We start from the raw sequence: 18,039 nt of genomic DNA, 5'->3' as shown, positions 1-18,039 counted from the left end.
AGGAAGAATCTACAGGTCCATTTAATCATGCGGCTATGATGTGCTTGCTCAATGTTTCTAACACTTTAAAATCATTTAGATGAACGCTAGAAACCTCAAAGCTCGAGAGAAATATAGATTGTAATATTTAAAACAAGTAAATGAATTAAACAATTTAGATGAAAATTTAGATATAAAGGTTGCAGGAGAGTAACTGGATTTAAAAAAGTAAAATAAAGGGGGATATCAGAAAGCCTACAATTGGACAACTGAAATAATAATAATTTTTTTGAAAAATGATTTCCTGACAGATTCCCCATGCTATGAACATAAATGCAAAAACTATAAATAGGGCTACTGACATTTGGGCAGTTGACTTGTTTTTATCAAAATTACAAAACAGAATTTAGTTTGCCAATTTTCAAACGGCTATCATGTTCAGAATCCAATTGGGTTCTCCTTCCTTTTTACTTGATGACTTCATAAAAGATAAATAAGCCCTCGGACCAATAGGTGGGTACACTGGCACTGTTAACTCTCTCGCCCCAGAAATTCCAGTGGGCTGAAAAGATTATTATTTGGGGGCGGGAAAGGGGGATGCAGAGGTCTTTAGGACCCAGCAGGCGGCGGCAGGCGGCAGTTGTGTAGATCACTGAGAGACTACGAGGGTCCGGTTCAGTTTTAATTCTGTTTCTAATCTCTGCAACAGCCGCGCTTCCTGGGTCCCGCGGCTCTCCTACCCACTCGCGGCCGGCGGCCGAGCGAGAATCAGAGCCGCCCGCCCCCCATCACCCACCATGGAAACCCTCCAAGAAAAAGTGGCTCCGGACGCGTGTGCCTGAGGATTCCTCACAAAAGAGGTGCCCAAAATGAAGACCCTGATGGTGAGTCATTTGTGGCAACTCCTCTGGGCAGAGGCGGGGACCCCCGGGCGCGGCGTCCCCGGGGCGCACCGGAGAGCTCCAGAGGCGCCTAACCCTGCGCCGCGAGGTCGCCTGTTACAAAGGGACAACTTTCCACCTGCTCCGTGTCCCCTTCCGGTTCTCTGGTTCTGCCTGGCTCGGAATCCCAGAGCCGGGATGGGAACTCGGGTTGCCTCGGCTTCTGGATCTCAGGCGAGAGGTCTGGGGACCCACGGAGAGCTGGAGAAGCGGTGGAGGGGTGGGCGCATGGCTCGGGGGATGGGGGATGCCCAAAAGCAACAGCCTGGCAGAAACTAAGAGGGGAGGGGAAGGGGGGACCTTTGCAGACTTTCTTGGTTTGCTTGTCGGATTTCAAACTTGCAAAAATCGCCGAGGTAGAGCCCCGCGGGTCCAGGAAGGACCGGGTGCAAGGGCTAGAGGTTCCAGCAGCCGAGCTGGGGGAGGGAGGCCCCTCCTCAAAGTACAAGCCCACCTCTGCCCTCGCCACCGGCGCGCTTTCCCTCGCGTAGCCGGGCGCCGCGCACCACCTGCCCTCTGCCGAGAGATTTGGGAGGTGGCGTCGGCCGAGAGCAGCTACGCTCGGGAGCATCCCCTGCCGTACGCGCAAGGACGGTGCCTCCCCTGCCCCGGCTGCGCGTGGGGGGCTAGGACCCGGGCCACCTCCCGCCTGCCCCGGACTTCCCCCCGCGCGTCTGACCGTCTCGCGCGTGTCCCTGCCGGCGCGCTCCTCCGGCGCTGGCTCTCAGCGGCTCTCCTCTGCTCTCTCCCGCCCGCCGGCAGCGCCATGGTCTGGCTGTGTGTTTAGCGCTCACCACCATGTGCACCAGCTTGTTGCTCGTGTACAGCAGCCTCGGCGGCCAGAAGGAGCGGCCCCCGCAGCAGCAGCAGGCAGCGGCGACCGGCAGCGCGCAGCCGTCGGCGGAGAGCAGCCCCCCCCCGAGGCCCCGGGCCCCCGCGGGACCGCAGCCGCTGGACGGATACCTCGGCGTGAGGGACCACAAGGTGACAGCTCGCTCGCCAGCGCGCACGCCACCCAGCCTGGGGATCCCGCACACCTGAGCCTGCCCCTTCCCCGGGGCTGGGAGGCGCCGTGAGTAGGTGCCGCTCGGAGGCTGGAAGGGGGAGCGGACCCACTGGGGTGGGGTGGGATAGTTCCTTCTTGGCGTGAATTCCTGTTGGAGTCGGAGGTAAAGTTTTTCAGGGAATAGGGGTGAGACGAGTGGACCCAATGCCAAATTTCCTAACAGGAACCGGCCCTGAAAGTAGTACCTTCTGGTCCCCAGAGCTGCAGCCGCGGGTGGGTGCTGGGTGCCTGAAGCGTCGGGTTTGGCCGCCAAGTCGCGCCCTGGTGTGAGGAGAGCCGGGATGGCGCGAGTAACGGCGGGAGCATTGGCCCGCCGGAAACTGGAGGGTGAGCAGCAGCCAGTCCGCGGCCGCTGCTCAAAGATTCCCCTCTGATCTCGCCTTCGCATTGCTCTGGGCAGAATTACCACAGCCTCGGGGAGCGGTCCCAGGCAGGCGCGGAAGGCTGGAGGCACAGACTCAGCTTCCATTGGCTTGAAACTCCTCGTTGAGGGCCTGTTTTTCTCTGCCTTCCGGGAAGCCGTTGCATGGCTTGGCTAATAATTAATAAGATGGATTTTTTTTTTTAAATTGAGCCTCCTTTCCCTCAAATAATAAATCTCTGGTTTCAATGTGCGAAGCCTCTGTAAGAATTCTAATCAAGTTTCCTGATTCTGAAAAGATATTTTAATACATTTTAAATTTATTCCCCATTATCTGAAGCTGCTAATATGTTTTTATTAAAACACAATTCCACTCTGTATCTGCTCTATAAAGGCTGGAGGATTTCTTGAAACCACACAGCTATTCCGCTTTTTATATTACTAGATTTTATGCTTGTGAACCAAAGTATTAGTTAGCAGGTGGTTCTTTTGCAGGAAAAGATGGGTCTTTACCGTTCATGAAAAAGTCAAACTTTTTTTTAAGTGACAATCAGAATATTTCCACTCATTTGTGCAATGCATATTGCAAAAAGGATTTTGGAGGGTAAAAATTTAAGGCAGGACCCAGTTGGTAGGAATCTTTGAATGCTTGTGGAAAAAAACAACATACCATGAAATGTGGATGGATGGATAGATATATAGGTATAACGTATAAGAAATGCTAGGTATAAAACAGTATTGTTGGGGTACAGAAATGAGAAACATCACTGCCCTGGAAGGTTTAAGGAAATTCGCTCTGAAAAGATAGACTTTGCACTGGTGAGTATTTGGGGAAGCAAGAGAAGAGGAAGGGATTTCTTTAGGAAGCGATTTGGGGAGTGGGGAGGCGGCTGGTGGTAGAATCTTGAAATCAAAAGTAGAGAGGGTCATCAGTTTTTCAATAATAACAGCTTCACTTTTCTCTTTAAGATGTTGATCGATTACACTCTTTGTATGTGCCAGCAACCTGTAAGGGCTAGAGTTCTGGAAAAGTTTATACATCGGCTTCTGACTGGATGGATGTAGTGTTTATGTGTAACTGGTATATGATGAATATATTGAACTTGGTGGATTTTCATGGTGTTGTTAGTGGAAATGGCTATATAGCACTTGTGAAACTTTGATTAATGGGGTGTCAAAAGGTAAATTTGCTGAAAGCTTTGATCTGCCTTTGGGATGGTATTCCTAATACTTTCCTTCCTGTGTTCTCCTGCTGGATGGATAGCAGCTGAGAATATTGATAGCATAAGGCAAATATGATGCCCTCATGTTTGTTTTCAAAAACAGTGTTTATTCACACAAATATATTGGATTGAATTTTTAGTGTATCAGAGTATTATTTCATTAAAATGAAAAACAGCCCTTTTTTGAAAGGAATGCTGAAACTCTATACAAGAAATTGAGATAATCTATAGTAAAGGGTTTTATAAACTGTGAAGTGTTATATGGAGGATAAATGTGTGAATGTCCTTGGAATTCTTAGAAGAGAATTATAAACGTGACCAGGATGGTCTTTGCATCTAATGAATACCAGTGGAATTCTTTCATAGAAAACCAACGTGTCATCAAATTCCACACTCCAAGGATTCAACAGTTTACTCCACCCCAAAGCAAAAGAACAAATGCAAATCTTAAAATCTATGTGTTTTCTCTAGGCATTATCCCAATTGTCCCACTGAGGGGAGGAAGGCAAGATGGCAGAGGAAAAGGGGACCTTGTTTCAACTGGTCCCCTGAATTTAGCTGGATATCTACCAATTTCCCCACTGACCCACATGTAAACTTCTACTCAAAATGTCATCACTTTACTGCTGCTATTCACCTGGCTGGAAATTGGGTGAAGTTTCATTTCTGATGGCTATAGGGAGGTGCATGTAGTATTTATGTCCTCTCCAAAAGTTGCTATTTACTTAGGTTTACTTAAGATCTGCCTACAGTCTTGCTTAGGCAGAGGTAGAAATTTGTTAGAACATTGCTTGGATTTTTTTTTCCAGATTAGCACAGCGGAGGGAGGGTAAGAAATCAGGATTTTCTGTTCTTATTATGTAGCTAGATGATATCCTGATTGCTGTCTTTTTTCCCTCTCATATCAGGCCTTAGAAAAATTATAGGATGTGTTGAGTGTGATGACCACCAAGCCATATGCTACTGCATACTGAATCAGAATTCCAACAGACTTTTTACTTGCCGTTGATTTACAGAATCTGGAGAGAGTTACAGATACCATTTAGGAAAATGTTCACATCTCCATGGCTGGAGGTCCCAAAGTCTGATAAATATGTAGTGTTTATGTTCAGTTACATGATGGTATTAACATTATAACTCTAAGATTAAATTCAACAGGTGGTCCTAATCCCCAGCACCTGAATTTCTCAAATTACAGCCTGTCTGCAATGATAGTCTTGTCTCATACGGCTGCAGACTAAATTACTGTTGAGATTAAATCACTGTGTGCTTTTGTTGAAAGACATGCTGCAAGTCAAGCCGGTGATGAGCAATGTGTGTTGAAGCTTAAAATATCACTTTCCATGGTCATATTCTCTACTTCCTCGTTCACAAACGATGTGAGCTGAAATTGTAATTCCAGTGTGACTAAGTGAAGGCTACTTGGAGTTTCTTGTGATAATGAAGACATTTCATTTTTTGTTAGAGAGATTCTTTCTCTTCATTGCCAACCCTTTTCCCCAGACCTTTTCCCACAAACGTTTCACCAGCTCATTTCAGTCTTGTTAATGTCTGTCACTGCAGGTACTGTATCTGTATTCTGCCATTACTCTTCTGCTCCCCAGTTTTGGAGCCACTGATTTCTAACCAGATCAGCCAGACAACAAGCAAAGAAGCCAATTTTCATGGCTTCGGAAACCTTCTGTATTTAGAAATACAGCATAATGTATAACCAAACGAAAGCATGTGGGGGTGTGTGCGCACGCGTGCGGCACACATGCACATACAGGCACACACACTAAATCAAGCAACCTTCAGGGAAAAGCTCCAATTCTCCCAGCAGAGTGGAAGGGGGCATGGAGTGTATTCTGTTTCCAGCCTGGATCTGGTCTGGGTAGATAAAGTCATTTGCCATCTGGTAGACCCTGTGAAATGAAACTATGAGCCGATTCCCATTTCCAGTGGATAGGAGCCCTTATCACAGGAGGCCCACTTGTCACCTGGGCTGCCCTTTTCTAAGATGGCTTATGAAAGAGCAGTGATCAATGGGGTCTCAAGCTGAGCTGCTATCTCCTTGCTTCAGTACTAGCTCCCAGGAATGAATTTTACACATACTACTAACATGCTTGTCCTTGGTTCTTTCCTTCCTTAAGCACTCAGTTATTCAGACAAAACGGAACTGCTTGGAGGTAACAGTATGTTTGCTATTAATTCACAGATGTCCATTTAGAGTGATAGGACAAGTCAATGCAGGAGCTGAAAAATAATTCAAAACCAGAAAAAAAGGCACATGCCATATAACTTACTTTGGAATTACAGCATAAGTATTCTTCCTTTTAAAAAGTATATAAATTCTCAAATATACGTTTGTACCATTTATTAGACCCTATTTTATAATATTTGAGGCATCCAATCAACGATAATTTGGATCTCAAAATCAAAGTGAGCTAATTTTCAGTGCTCAAATACTAACAAAATGTAATCTGCCAATGGTGATGAGACCCTGTTATCACAAATCGTCAACCAAAAGGAATTATGAAATGAACTATTTTTCATGGGCGAAGAGTTGCAATAATGTGCTTGCTTTTAACAGGAGAAGTGTCCATATAATATATAACCTTCCTTAATTCTGAGAGCCAGGAGTGTTTCTCCAGGTTCCCAAGGAGTAATGCCAAGATACCCCCAAGCCAAAGTCCAGACCACAGCTGGTAAATGAGTCTAAGCTGGCTCCCTTTCCACTTCTGGGCATCTGGCCTCTTTGCTGGTCCTTGAAAACTCATTGCGCCTCAGAACCTTAGCACTTGCTGTCCCTTCTCCCTGGAAAACTTCCCTAAGATTTTGTACATGGTTAGCTCCTTCTGGTCATTCAGTCCTCAGATCATGTCATCTTCTTGTGGACCATCCTCTTTAAATAGCTCTCTCCTTAACAGTCATTCTCTATCATATTAGTTTGTTTTATTTTCCTTATACTAGTTAACAATATCTGAATGAATTTTAAAGTTGTCTTTTCTATTGTTTTTCTACCCCCCAGGTAGAATCTAAGTGCTGTGATAGCAAAGTATTTGTACATCTTATTGACCAGCGTAACTCCAGGACCTAGAATAATACTTGACACTTAATGAGCACACAACAAGTATTTATTGAAGGAAAGAAGAAAGCAGAGTATATGGGGAGAGGTGGTTGTAGAGAGGGACAAAGCTACCTCACCTTATGTAAAGTCCTTTGTCTGTAAGAAACAGCAGTGCAGTCCCAAGGCCCTGGTATGTCTCATCTTTCCTAATTTGATCCACTACTACTGCACTACTAGTAATAATGATAGAAGGAAGATGAAGAAATGATTTAAAACAAGACTCTGTGGGGAGGAGATTTAGGAGTTTACATTTTAACAGGCTTCCCTTACAACTCTTGTGCACATTAAAGTTTGAGAATCATCATTTGAAATGTTTTTAATCCTCATAATGCGTAGTTCTGTAGCTAATTTGTTTCTGGGTTTTTGAACTACTCATAGCCCTAAGTAAATATTCATTGAAGGCCTCATAGTTGCAAAATTGGGTATTCTAGAGGAAGAACACGGTGCCTACCATCAAAGAATCTTTGATCTAATTGGAGAGAAAAGACAAAGAAGCAAGAAAGGTTAAATAATAAAGCAAGTGCTGAATAATAATATGAAACCAGGAAACAATAAATCAAGACATTGACACTAAAAAGGAAGCAATTTCTGTGATCTTTCTCATCTATAAAGTAAGTTAAATACTAGTGTTAGTTTAGAAGTTATAAAACTTTCAAACTGAAATTGCATTTTTTAGCCCTTTTTTGGTGTGTGTATGTGCGTGTGTGTGTATGACATGCAGTGAATACTTAGTAAACAACTTTGATGTCAAAGCAACTTCAAAGTGGATAGATTTTAAATTCAAAATATTCAGTCTCTTAATGATTTTCCTTTAGCATGACGTAGGATCTCCTGGACTCTTGAAGGGAGCTAACCCTATTGCCCTGTTCAGCCGTTTCTGTCACACGGTGACTATGTTTTCCAAACCAAATTTCATAACTCATGGTATGAGAAATTTGTGTTGGCTACAAGACAACATTTGCCATCAGATCTGTCCTGGACAGATGACATCTGCTACAGAGGAGACTTTCCATAACCTCTAGGGTCAAGTGGCAGTGCAATCTAATTCTCATCCTGTGAATGCTGAGGTGAAGGAAGATTGGAGACGAGAAAACACTGTGAAAAATTAAAACCCATCACTGATCAACAAATCATTGAAACCTTCTGTACATCTACTATGTACTCTTTGAGTAGCTGTGAAGGATAGAAGTATAGAAAGACAAGGAATTATTATTTCTTAAATAATGATTTTATTATCCATACCCTGTGAACCTGATTCAAGAGAAGAATTCCCTTAGAAGTGAGTTTATGATCAAATGACTGATAAAAACTTGAGGGTGGGGATATTTATGAGATGCACTCTGATTCTTCTTCACGAGCACTTTTAGTCCTAAATTCTTAGACTAGGCCTGGGACAAATAAATATTTTTATTGTATGCTCTATTCAATATGGTTTCCCAAATAAAAGTCAGAAGCATGCATATTCTTTCAGTTTAGACAGCATATCTGCAGGGAAGCCTTCCCTGACTTGTAGCCCAGGTTAGATCTAAACTGTATGTTTTGTCTTCATAGCCAGGATCCCATGATAATACTTATTCCAGCTTATTGTTGTTTCTTGTCTCAAATTGTCTGCCTTCCCTGCACTACAATCAGCTCTTGGAAGCTAGGGCTTTTTTTTCCCCTCTTTCTTGGCATTGTATTCTCAGGCTTTAATATAATGTCTGATATAGAATGGGTCTTCAGTAAGTATTTGTTGAATACATGAGTATATCTATCTAAAGACTATAATTTCTTCTAAACTAAACCTGCCTGAAAAATTTCTATTTGGCACTATGTCATAAATATCAATTTCCCCTGCCACCATTTGTAGTTCTGTAACTATTGCATTTCTATGTATTTGTACTAATCAGATCTCTTAAAACATACTCAGAGTTTTGAGCTGGAAGGAAAACTTGAAAATTACCAAAGGGAATTCACAAGTGCTTGTGTGATTTGTCCAGAGTCTCCAGTGAGTGGCAGAGCTGGGGCTACAATGTGGGCCTCTGACATGAATGTCATTACCATAAGGGAAGTTCGGTGCCAATATATTCTAAGCAATGACTCAACATTATTTGAACAGAATTTATTAAAACGTAGAGCCCAGGCCTACTCAGTTATTGGAAAGAAATAAATATTTAAATATCTTATCATTCTGAAATGAAAATGAGAATATGCCTTTGGATAGTTCAGAAGGGCTTCCACCAACCACTGGCTTAGCACTGGGTACTTGAAAGTCTTCATAAATGCATGGTACCCATGTAATTAGAACAATTTGCAAATCAGAATGGGTTTTGCCTTTAAAAAGTAAACCAATCCAAAAGGAGTGCCATGTTACTATTTGTGGGAAAATGTCATGAACAAACCACTCATTTAGCTGAATTACCTTCTCCACAGTGGGGAGGAAAACATCATCAGGAGACTCAGTTAAGCAAGTGTTTGAAACACTGCCATTCTGCAAGTAACCATTGACTCCTCCTAACTTCTGAGATGTAATACTTATTCTGAGATAGAATTACTTTAGGCAGATGAGAAACCATTTTACCCTTAGTAGGGAAAATTAACCTTGATAGTTGTAGCTCAGTATGAAAACGGAACTTTTTATTTTATTCTCTTTTAATGGATAAGAAGGTGTCCATAGTGTTCCTGGGAACCTCACAGAGTCTGAGAACACTCTGGCAGACTGAAATGCAGAGTTAAACTATTTTTTTAATAAGAAAGCATATTCTGGAAATTAATTGCACATATGGGACCTCTCCACTGACTGAACTGCATTACTGCATTTCTAATTTACAGATCTGCTCATGTTCCTTGCATGCCTCCAATGGCTTCCCATTGCCTAGAGGATCAAGTTCAGACTCCACAGGAAGGCTCACAAGGCCTGATAGGGTCTGTCTGGCCTAGTTCTCCAACCTCACTTCCCTTCTGCCCAAGCTCCAGACACCGGGGGAATACATCTTGCCGTCTCATGCTTCCCTGCTTTTCCTCCATCATGGAATGCCCTTTCTCCTTTTATCTGCCAGGTAGAGAGCTAATCGTTCATTAAGATCCAGCTCAAGCTTCTCCTTTCCAGAGTCTTCCTACACGTAACATCTGTGCAGAGTTGACCCCACATTCTCTTATGTTAGCCTTGGATTGGTCAGTCAATCACATATTGACTGAGTCCCTACAATGTGTTAGACACAGGGGAGGAAATGAGAGGAAGGACCTAGTCCTGACCACAGGATAGTCACAGTGGAGTTAATACTACAATTACTATATGTTGCTAAGTGTTAAAATATTCTCTGTATCTTGTATATGCCTCTAATCACACAATATTGTGGTTATTTGTCCACGGCTTGTGTTCCTGACTAGATTGTGCCTTTTTGAAGCCAAGGAACATAACTTAATCCATCATGGTATCTCCAGAACCTAAAACCATAACTCACATATGTCAAAACTCAATAAATCTTTGTTGGAAGTCGGCTGTTGTAACTGTATATAATAGGAAGAGATTTGAACAAGTGTGGACAATAGACTTACTAGTCACAGGAATGGACAGAAGTGATAAGTAGGGGAAGAAGGACTTCACATATGTGACATACATATCTTTAATTTTTGGTTCCTCTTTAAATACAGAGCTGCATCTGCTGACCCTTCAAAGTTGTAGACCAGGTGTTGAGATGTAGGAATGTCCATGTTTGAAGACAGTGTGATATCATGGGAGGCAGGGAGACATACCGAAGCCTTTTACCTTCGTGAGTTCTTTGGCAAGTCACGTAACTTCTAGGCCTGAGCTAGTCTGTGGCAGAGGAAGAGTTAAACTAAATTCATTAATTACTTTATTTATCAAATAATATTGTGTACCTACCATATACTTGACCTTGTGTTCAAGTTTTGAGGAAGTCTTTAAGGGGTAAATTGTAGGAGTGACTCCAATCAGATGTATTTCCAACGGATTACCATGGCTTCAGGGTGGCACAGGTCAGAGCAGTTCTGGGTGAGGGGAAGAGGGCCAGTTAGCAGATTGTTGCTGTGATCTGAGTGAATGATGCTGGTGGCCAGAGGATGAAGAGACCCTAAGTTTCTGCCCACCTTTGGTTTGCATGGTTGCCCACCCTACCATGTCAGCGCAGACAGTCTGGATGCAGCTCTCAAATAGCAGCTTAGTGGTTCAAGATTGCCTCTCAGGAGTTAGCAAAAAGAGTTGGAGGGTGATCCCAGATGGCACTCCAACGTTGTCTAATTCCGAACCTCACTGTCTATCTTAATACCACACACTGACTTGAGCAAAACAATGGTGTTATGGTTAAGGCCAAAGCAAGCCATTTGTGGAGACTCTTTAATGCACACTGGCCGCACCAGGAATTCAAGTTTCCATCTGCAGCACAGCCAATGGGGTGTGAAATAAATGTGCTGTAACACAGTTCTACTTGGGAGAAACTTGATTCTAGAATAAGCTTGTCAAGTTGTTGCATGATAAATCTTACCAGGTATAAATCTGTTGGAAGTATGGGGTAAATAGTGATTTCCTCCTTCTTTTCCCACAGACTTATAGAGAAAACAGTTGTTTTTCTTCTAAATCACTTGTTAGCAACTTCTAGGGAAAGTCAAGTTTCTATTTCACTTGCATCAGAAGGAAATTGGCCATAAATTAATGGAAAATTTGTTGAGAGGGAGTCTGACTCCTAATTCATTAAAAAACATTTGATTGGGAGCACAAAAAAATGTATATATCTGAATGAATTCTGTTTTTATGGGGCCCATACATGGGGTGACTTGGCCATGTCGTACCTGCCAGGCTGCTGTCTGGGATTTCCAGTTGTCTCTCATTACCCATTACCCATAGTGTTTCCACTCTATACTGCAAATTATAAAGCTGGTTCATTTCATTTTTACTTCACTTGCTTCAAGTTTTGAACAAAGTGCAGGAAGTGATGACATTCTGCCAGAACATGGAAAAGGAAAAGGGGATTGTAGGAATTTGTATGTATTCACTAACAATGCCCCAACCAGACTGAACAAAGCTTTGCTCTGATGCTCGAACCAGCACGAATCCCTTAAAGAAATATGCCCATTATTTTTATTAACAACTCCGTGTGGTTTGGGCTCAGTTTGAAATGTGATGAGTCGTTAACTCAAAAGTTCAGAAATTTAAAGTTAACAGAGAGCTGCCCTAGAGAACAGGGTATCCTGACTGAATGGGCCTGCAGTAGTGAAGTGTGAAGATAAAATAACAGGACCCAGGACCAAGAATAAGGATCAGAGCAAGAAATAACACCAATTGTTTCTTCACTGTTAGCAGAGGAGCCCTCTTTCTGGCCATACAGACACGAAATGCTGACTGGGTTCTAGTAAGGGTGGCTTGTCATGGGCTGTAGTATCTAAGATGAGGTCACAATTACTTGACATTATTACATTTGAATGTGATTTGATGTGCTGTTGGATAACAGACAGAACATCAGAAAGCAAGGAATCCCTTTGTCAAAAATAAGTTCCTGTAACCAGGATGCACAAGAGTTGGGGAGAGTAGCAACCAGGCTTTTTTCTGAAATGGGCACCATAGGATCACTCTAAGATGAGTAAGCTCATGTCCTCGAGGGAGTTATGAATCTCAATACTGACTGGTCTGCCAAGTCAAGGGCCTTCTTATTGAGCCCACAGAGCATCCTGATGGTGTCTCACCCACTAGAAGATTTGAAGGATGGAAAGAGGCCAGACCTTAATTTATGTATCTTTCAGGGTATTCTGCCAACCTGTGAACACCAAAACTCAGTAGCATTTCATGCAATCTGTGCCCATAGACCATATTTGAGAGCATGGAAAGGCTTCAGTCTGGGAAAAGCTTCCTCTCCATCATCCCCACTGTAGCATGTTGAAAAACAGATAAGGAGGAAGAGAGCCAGAGTGCTAGTTATGAAAAGCAAACTTAGCCCACTGCCCAGTTGTAAATGCATTTATATTCATTGTCTTCTCAAAATGGCAAAAAGTAAAAATAAAATAGCAATTATTTATAAACCTACCACCAAGACATAACTATTGTTAGTAATTTGATGTATTTCCTTACAGATTTTTTCATACATATCAGATGTGTGTAGATGTGACACTTTAATGTAATTCCTTCCCATTTTTTTTATTCCTTTATGTTGGGTATGTGGGGTCTATGTGTGTATTGTTTTATCAATATGATGTCATCAGTGATATAAAGGAGGGCATGAACTATCTGTTGGATCCTTACCTTGTTTAATAGCTTAAAACCAAAGTATAGTCCAAAGAATTACAATAGTCAGGAAATACGTCTTCAAAATTGTGCTAAATTCTCCTCTTACTAATCTTGAAGGTGTATACATCCTTCTACTCACTTAACATCTCCGTTCTTTCCCTGTTGTTTACAACCCTATAGCACTTTTAAATTGTGAGGATGCCTCCTTCCCTGCCTTTGATCTCCTGTCTGTTTGCTCAGCTACGAATGTGCTGCAGAATTTTTAAGTTTTACGAATCATTCCCAGTAGTCCCTTAATCCTTCTGGTCACTTTTCTCTAAATTCCTTCTTTTTTTTTTTTTTTTAAAGATTTTATTTATTTATTAGACAGAGATAGAGATCGCCAGCGAGAGAGGGAGCACAAGCAGGGGGAGTGGGAGAGGAAGAAGCAGGCTCCCAGCGGAGGAGCCTGACGTGGGGCTCGATCCCAGAACGCTGGGATCACGCCCTGAGCCGAAGGCAGACACTTAACCGCCGTGCCACCCAGGCACCCCTCTCTAAATTCCTTCTAACCTGTCAATAGCTATTTCAGGGGCATAGCTTGTGGCAAACTCATATAGGCTTCCAGGACAGGGTTAGAGATGATGGTTGTCTTCATGGTCACTGGGTGGTTCCTGTCCAGATACATATCTCAATTCTGCCTTTATTTTCTGGGCTTCACTCTGTGGTTTGGTTCTCTGTCCATGTCTAGTACAAATCTAATTCCTTGTCCATATATAGTACAGGTGTACTTGGACATAAGTGTCTTTCCTAAAAAGAAATTATACAGTACAAATAATTGTAATTATCACCTTCTTCTTAATTAGCAAGTTTTTCTGTGTTTTTCATCTTCTAGTTTTATTAAACATCTTAATTCCCTTATCTTATTTTAACTAACTTACTGAATTCTATGACTGTTCTTCTTGACTCTTCTTCTTTTTCTTTTTTTTTTTTGTACTCAAAGATGTCTCTGAGCTACTCTTTATTTCTTACATTTTTCAAATATGTGCCAGCTATCATTTCTTCATTTTGGCATAATCTCAGCTCTCCTGTTACTCTTCCAGTTCATAGGTAGAATAATTCTGTCATTAGAGACATCAGGGCCTGCTTCTATTCTGATGGCCAACCGGCAGGAGATATATTTTATATATCTTGGTTGGTGGCTTCTCAAGTCTGAGAACATGAGATCTTTGCCAACAAGCTCTTTATCAAACCAATGCTTGGTTTTTTGCCCAAGTTGTCTCCTTTATCCTCTAGATTGAGGTATCACTGAATCCTTCCCATCCATTTTTTAGAAACAGTTTTATTGTGGTGACATATATATAACATAAAATTTGACATTTTAACCATTTATAAGTGTACAATTCAGTGGCATTAACTACATTTATGGTGTAGCCAGCCAACAACACTACCTATTTCCAAAATTTTTCATCACCCCAAACAGATTTAGTAACCATAAGCAATAACTCCCCATTTTCCCTCCCTCCAGGCCCTGGTAATGTCTATTCTGTTTTCTGTCTTTAAGAATTCAGGCAAATTCTAGATATTTCATGGAAGTAGAATAATTCAATATTTGTCATTTTATGTCTGACTTATTTCATTTAGAATAATGTTTCAAAGTTCCCACATCGTTGGTGAGAACGTTGGAGAAAAAGAACTTTGTTCCTTTTAATACAATTCAAAACCACAATGAGATACCACCTCACACCTGTCAGAATGGCTAAAATTAACAACACAGGAAACAGCACATGTTGGCAAGAATGCAGGCAAAGGGGAGCCCTCTTACACTGTTGGTGGGAATGCAAACTGGGGCAGCCACTCTGGAAAACAGTATGGAGGTTCCTCAAAAAGGTTAAAATAGAACTAGCCAACAACCCAGCAATTGCATTAGTAGGTATTTACCCAAAGGATACAAAAATTATGATTTTTGTGATTAAATGATTAAAAGGGTTAATGATTAAAAGGGCACATGCGTGCCAATGTTTATAGCAGCATTATTAACAATAGCCGAATTATAGGGGTGCCTGGTTGGTTCAGTTGGTAGAGCATGTAAATCTTGATCCTGGGGTTGTAAGTTCAAGCCCCACATTGGGTGTAGAGATTAGTTAAAAATAAAAATCTTAAAAAAAAAAAACACAATAGCCAAATTATGGAAAGAACCCAAATGTCCATCAACTGATGAATGGATAAAGAAAATGTTGGAGGTGTGTGTGTGTGTGTGTGTGTGTATAGAGTATTACTCAGCCATAAAAAAGAATGAAATCTTGCCATTTGCAATGCTGTAGATGGAGCTAGAGTGTATTATGCTAAGTGAAACAAGTCCGTCAGAGAAAGACAAATACCGTATGATTTCACTCATGTAGAATTTAAGAAACGAAACTGTTGAATATAGTGGAAGGAAGAAGAAAAAAAAAAAAAACAGAGAGGGAGGGACACCTGGGTGGCTCAGTTGGTTAAACATCTGCCTTCAGCTCAGGTCATGATCCTGGGGTCCTGGGATTGAGTCCCACATGCTGAGCAGGGAGACTACTTCTCCCTCTGCTTGTGTTGTCTCTCACACTCTCTCTTTCTCAAATAAATAAATAAATAAATCTTAAAAAAAAAAACCAAAAACAGAGATGGAGGCAAACCATAAGAGACTGTTAGCTATAGAGAACAAACTGGGGGTTGCTGGAGAGGAGAGGCGTGGGGGAATGGGTTAAATAGGTGATGGGTGTTAAGGGGGGCACTTGTGATGAGCACTGGGTGTTATATGTAAGTGATGAATCACTGAATTTTACTCTTGAAACTAATATTACACTATATGTTAACTAACTAGAACTTAAATAAAAACTTGGAACAATAACAACAACAAAAACTTTGTTCCTTTTTATGGTTGAATAATATTCTGTTGTATGGATATACCACAATATGTTTATCCATTTGACTTTTGATGGACGCTTGGATTATTTTCACCTATTAGCCATTGAGAATAATGCTGCAATGAACATTGGCATTCTCATTCATGTTTTGAAGTACTTCCCTCTTTTTTCTCTCTTTTTCTATCCCCGTGGAAATACCTGAGTCTCCAGTTCCCAACACTGCACACTTGTGCAGACCACCTTACTTCTAGCTGTTCCCACATCTATATAAATAAAAAAATACATAAACAGACAAATAAAAATAGAGGAAAATACATTAATTGTATTGATTATATTTCTTTATCTAAAAATGTAAACATTTTGAAAAACAGAAGGAAAGGGGAAATGTCTGCATATTCTTAACACTTTGATGTAAATAATGATATAATTTTGGTTTACTTCTGCCAATTTTTTGCATTGCTTCCTCTGTTTTTTTAAACCTAAATGTGAGCCTGCTATGTGGTTTTAAAAAAAGTGCATGTGATTTTTTTGTCTGTTTTGTTTCCATTTGCTGATATTAAAGTAGCCATTACAATTTCTTTTGGTTAGCGTTTGCCTTTTATATCTTTTTCCCATCCTAAAATTTTCAATCTTTCTGTGTACTTACATTTTATGTATGTCCAGACCTGCCCACAATATTTTCAAAGCCTGAGGCGAGAGTACAAATGGAGGCCCACAGACATCCTAATTGCTTTCATCAGTAATTATGTCTTCATTTAGGGAAGATTTTCAAGTTCAAAGTTTTATTTAACCTATTGCAGTTACGGATTTGATCAGAATCATTCTCTTGGTCATGTTATTGTTCGATCAAAATTAAATCTTCATTAAATAAAATGTGTGTAATATCATGCTTGAGAATTTTATGTGGGTAATGTTCGGTAGAAGTCTACCCACTCACATCATCTCCAATTTTTAAAAATGTAAACAGACTATCTCCGTGAAGATTTTCTATTTATTTTTCAGTTTCTCCCCTTCCCACAAAGTTTCTTTTCATATGTTCTATTTTATCAGAATCTCAAACTCTTATTTTATTCTCCCTCCCCCATATACAAACTGAAGCAGCGACCAGCTCCATCTTAGTAGCAGTACAACCCACAAATGGCATTTGAAAATAGTGGCCTTTTGTTTCAAAGACAGGGTAAGAAATGTGGAGACGCACTTTTTCTGGAGCCTGAATGGTATTAGATACAGACTGGATATTTATGATTATGGATATTGCTATGACAGAATGACAGAGGTGCCTATGTGAGCTTTAATATAATTTGTGCATTGTTTGTGATATGCTGTGTTCTTTAAGCAGTGCATCTCAAACATTAATGTGCATATGAATTGGCTGAGGGTCTTATTAAAATCCAGATTCTGAATCTTTAAGTCTGACTTGGGACCTGAAAATCTGCATTTCTAACAGGCACCCTGTGATGCTGCTGCTATTGGTCCAGGAACCGCATTTTGAGTAGCAAAACTATAAAGCACAGGGCCACATCAGGGGTGCCATTCATCTGATATTAAGAATAATACTATGTATGTTCTATATGAATAGCATATAACTGGAATTTATTTTTTAATCTAAACTTAAAATCACTGTCTTTTAAGAGTTAAGTTTAGTTCATTTACATTTACGGTGATTTTTGCTATATATTATTGATTTTTTTTTAATCTCAAACATTGGCTTTATATTTGTCTCTTTTTCTATGCTTTATTCTCCCTCTTCTTTTTCCCCTTCCTCTGGATTGGTGGAGTTGGGGGATAAGGGGGGTTTTGTCCCTGTCCCCACCTATCCCCTTATTCCATTTTTTAACCTATACTGATTTGGAAATTATACTCTTGATATTTACTTTCTTAATGTCATTCTTGAAATTTTAACATGCATACTTACCAAAGTCTTAATTAATATCTTTATCTTCTTCCCAGACAGTTCAAAGACCTTAGAATATTTGAACCCTGGTTAACTCAAACACTAATCTTACATACCATTTTATTGAAATAGTTTAATTTAGTTCCTAAAGTCTAACAAATTGGATATTAACATTATTATTGTTTTTTAAGATTTATTCATTTATTTGAGAGAGAGAGGGAAGAAGAGAGAGAGCACAAGAGGAGTGGCAGGGAGAGGGAGAGAGAATCTCAAGCAGACTCTGTGCTGAGCACAGAATCCGACGCAGGGCTTGATCTCACAACCGTAAAATGACAACCTGAGCCGAAACCAAGAGTCAGACGCTCAACTG

The 18,039-nt window shown here is 41.0% G+C and overlaps 1 protein-coding gene across 1 annotated transcript in view; it reads left to right on the top strand.

Annotated features, from left to right (window-relative positions):
* The first annotated feature begins 585 nt into the window (after positions 1-585).
* ST6GALNAC5 (ST6 N-acetylgalactosaminide alpha-2,6-sialyltransferase 5) overlaps positions 586-18,039 on the top strand; it is a 161,340-nt gene continuing 143,886 nt past the window's right edge. Inside the window, exons 1-2 of the mRNA XM_044383935.3 lie at positions 586-863; positions 1,683-1,904. Coding sequence (XP_044239870.3) covers positions 849-863; positions 1,683-1,904 — 237 coding nt within the window. The 5' untranslated portion in view covers positions 586-848. The remainder of the gene's footprint in view (positions 864-1,682; positions 1,905-18,039) is intronic.

Source organism: Ursus arctos, unplaced genomic scaffold, assembly GCF_023065955.2.
Source record: "Ursus arctos isolate Adak ecotype North America unplaced genomic scaffold, UrsArc2.0 scaffold_12, whole genome shotgun sequence".
Classification (NCBI taxonomy): Eukaryota; Metazoa; Chordata; class Mammalia; order Carnivora; family Ursidae; genus Ursus; species Ursus arctos.
This window is presented reverse-complemented; position numbering and strand designations above follow the sequence as displayed.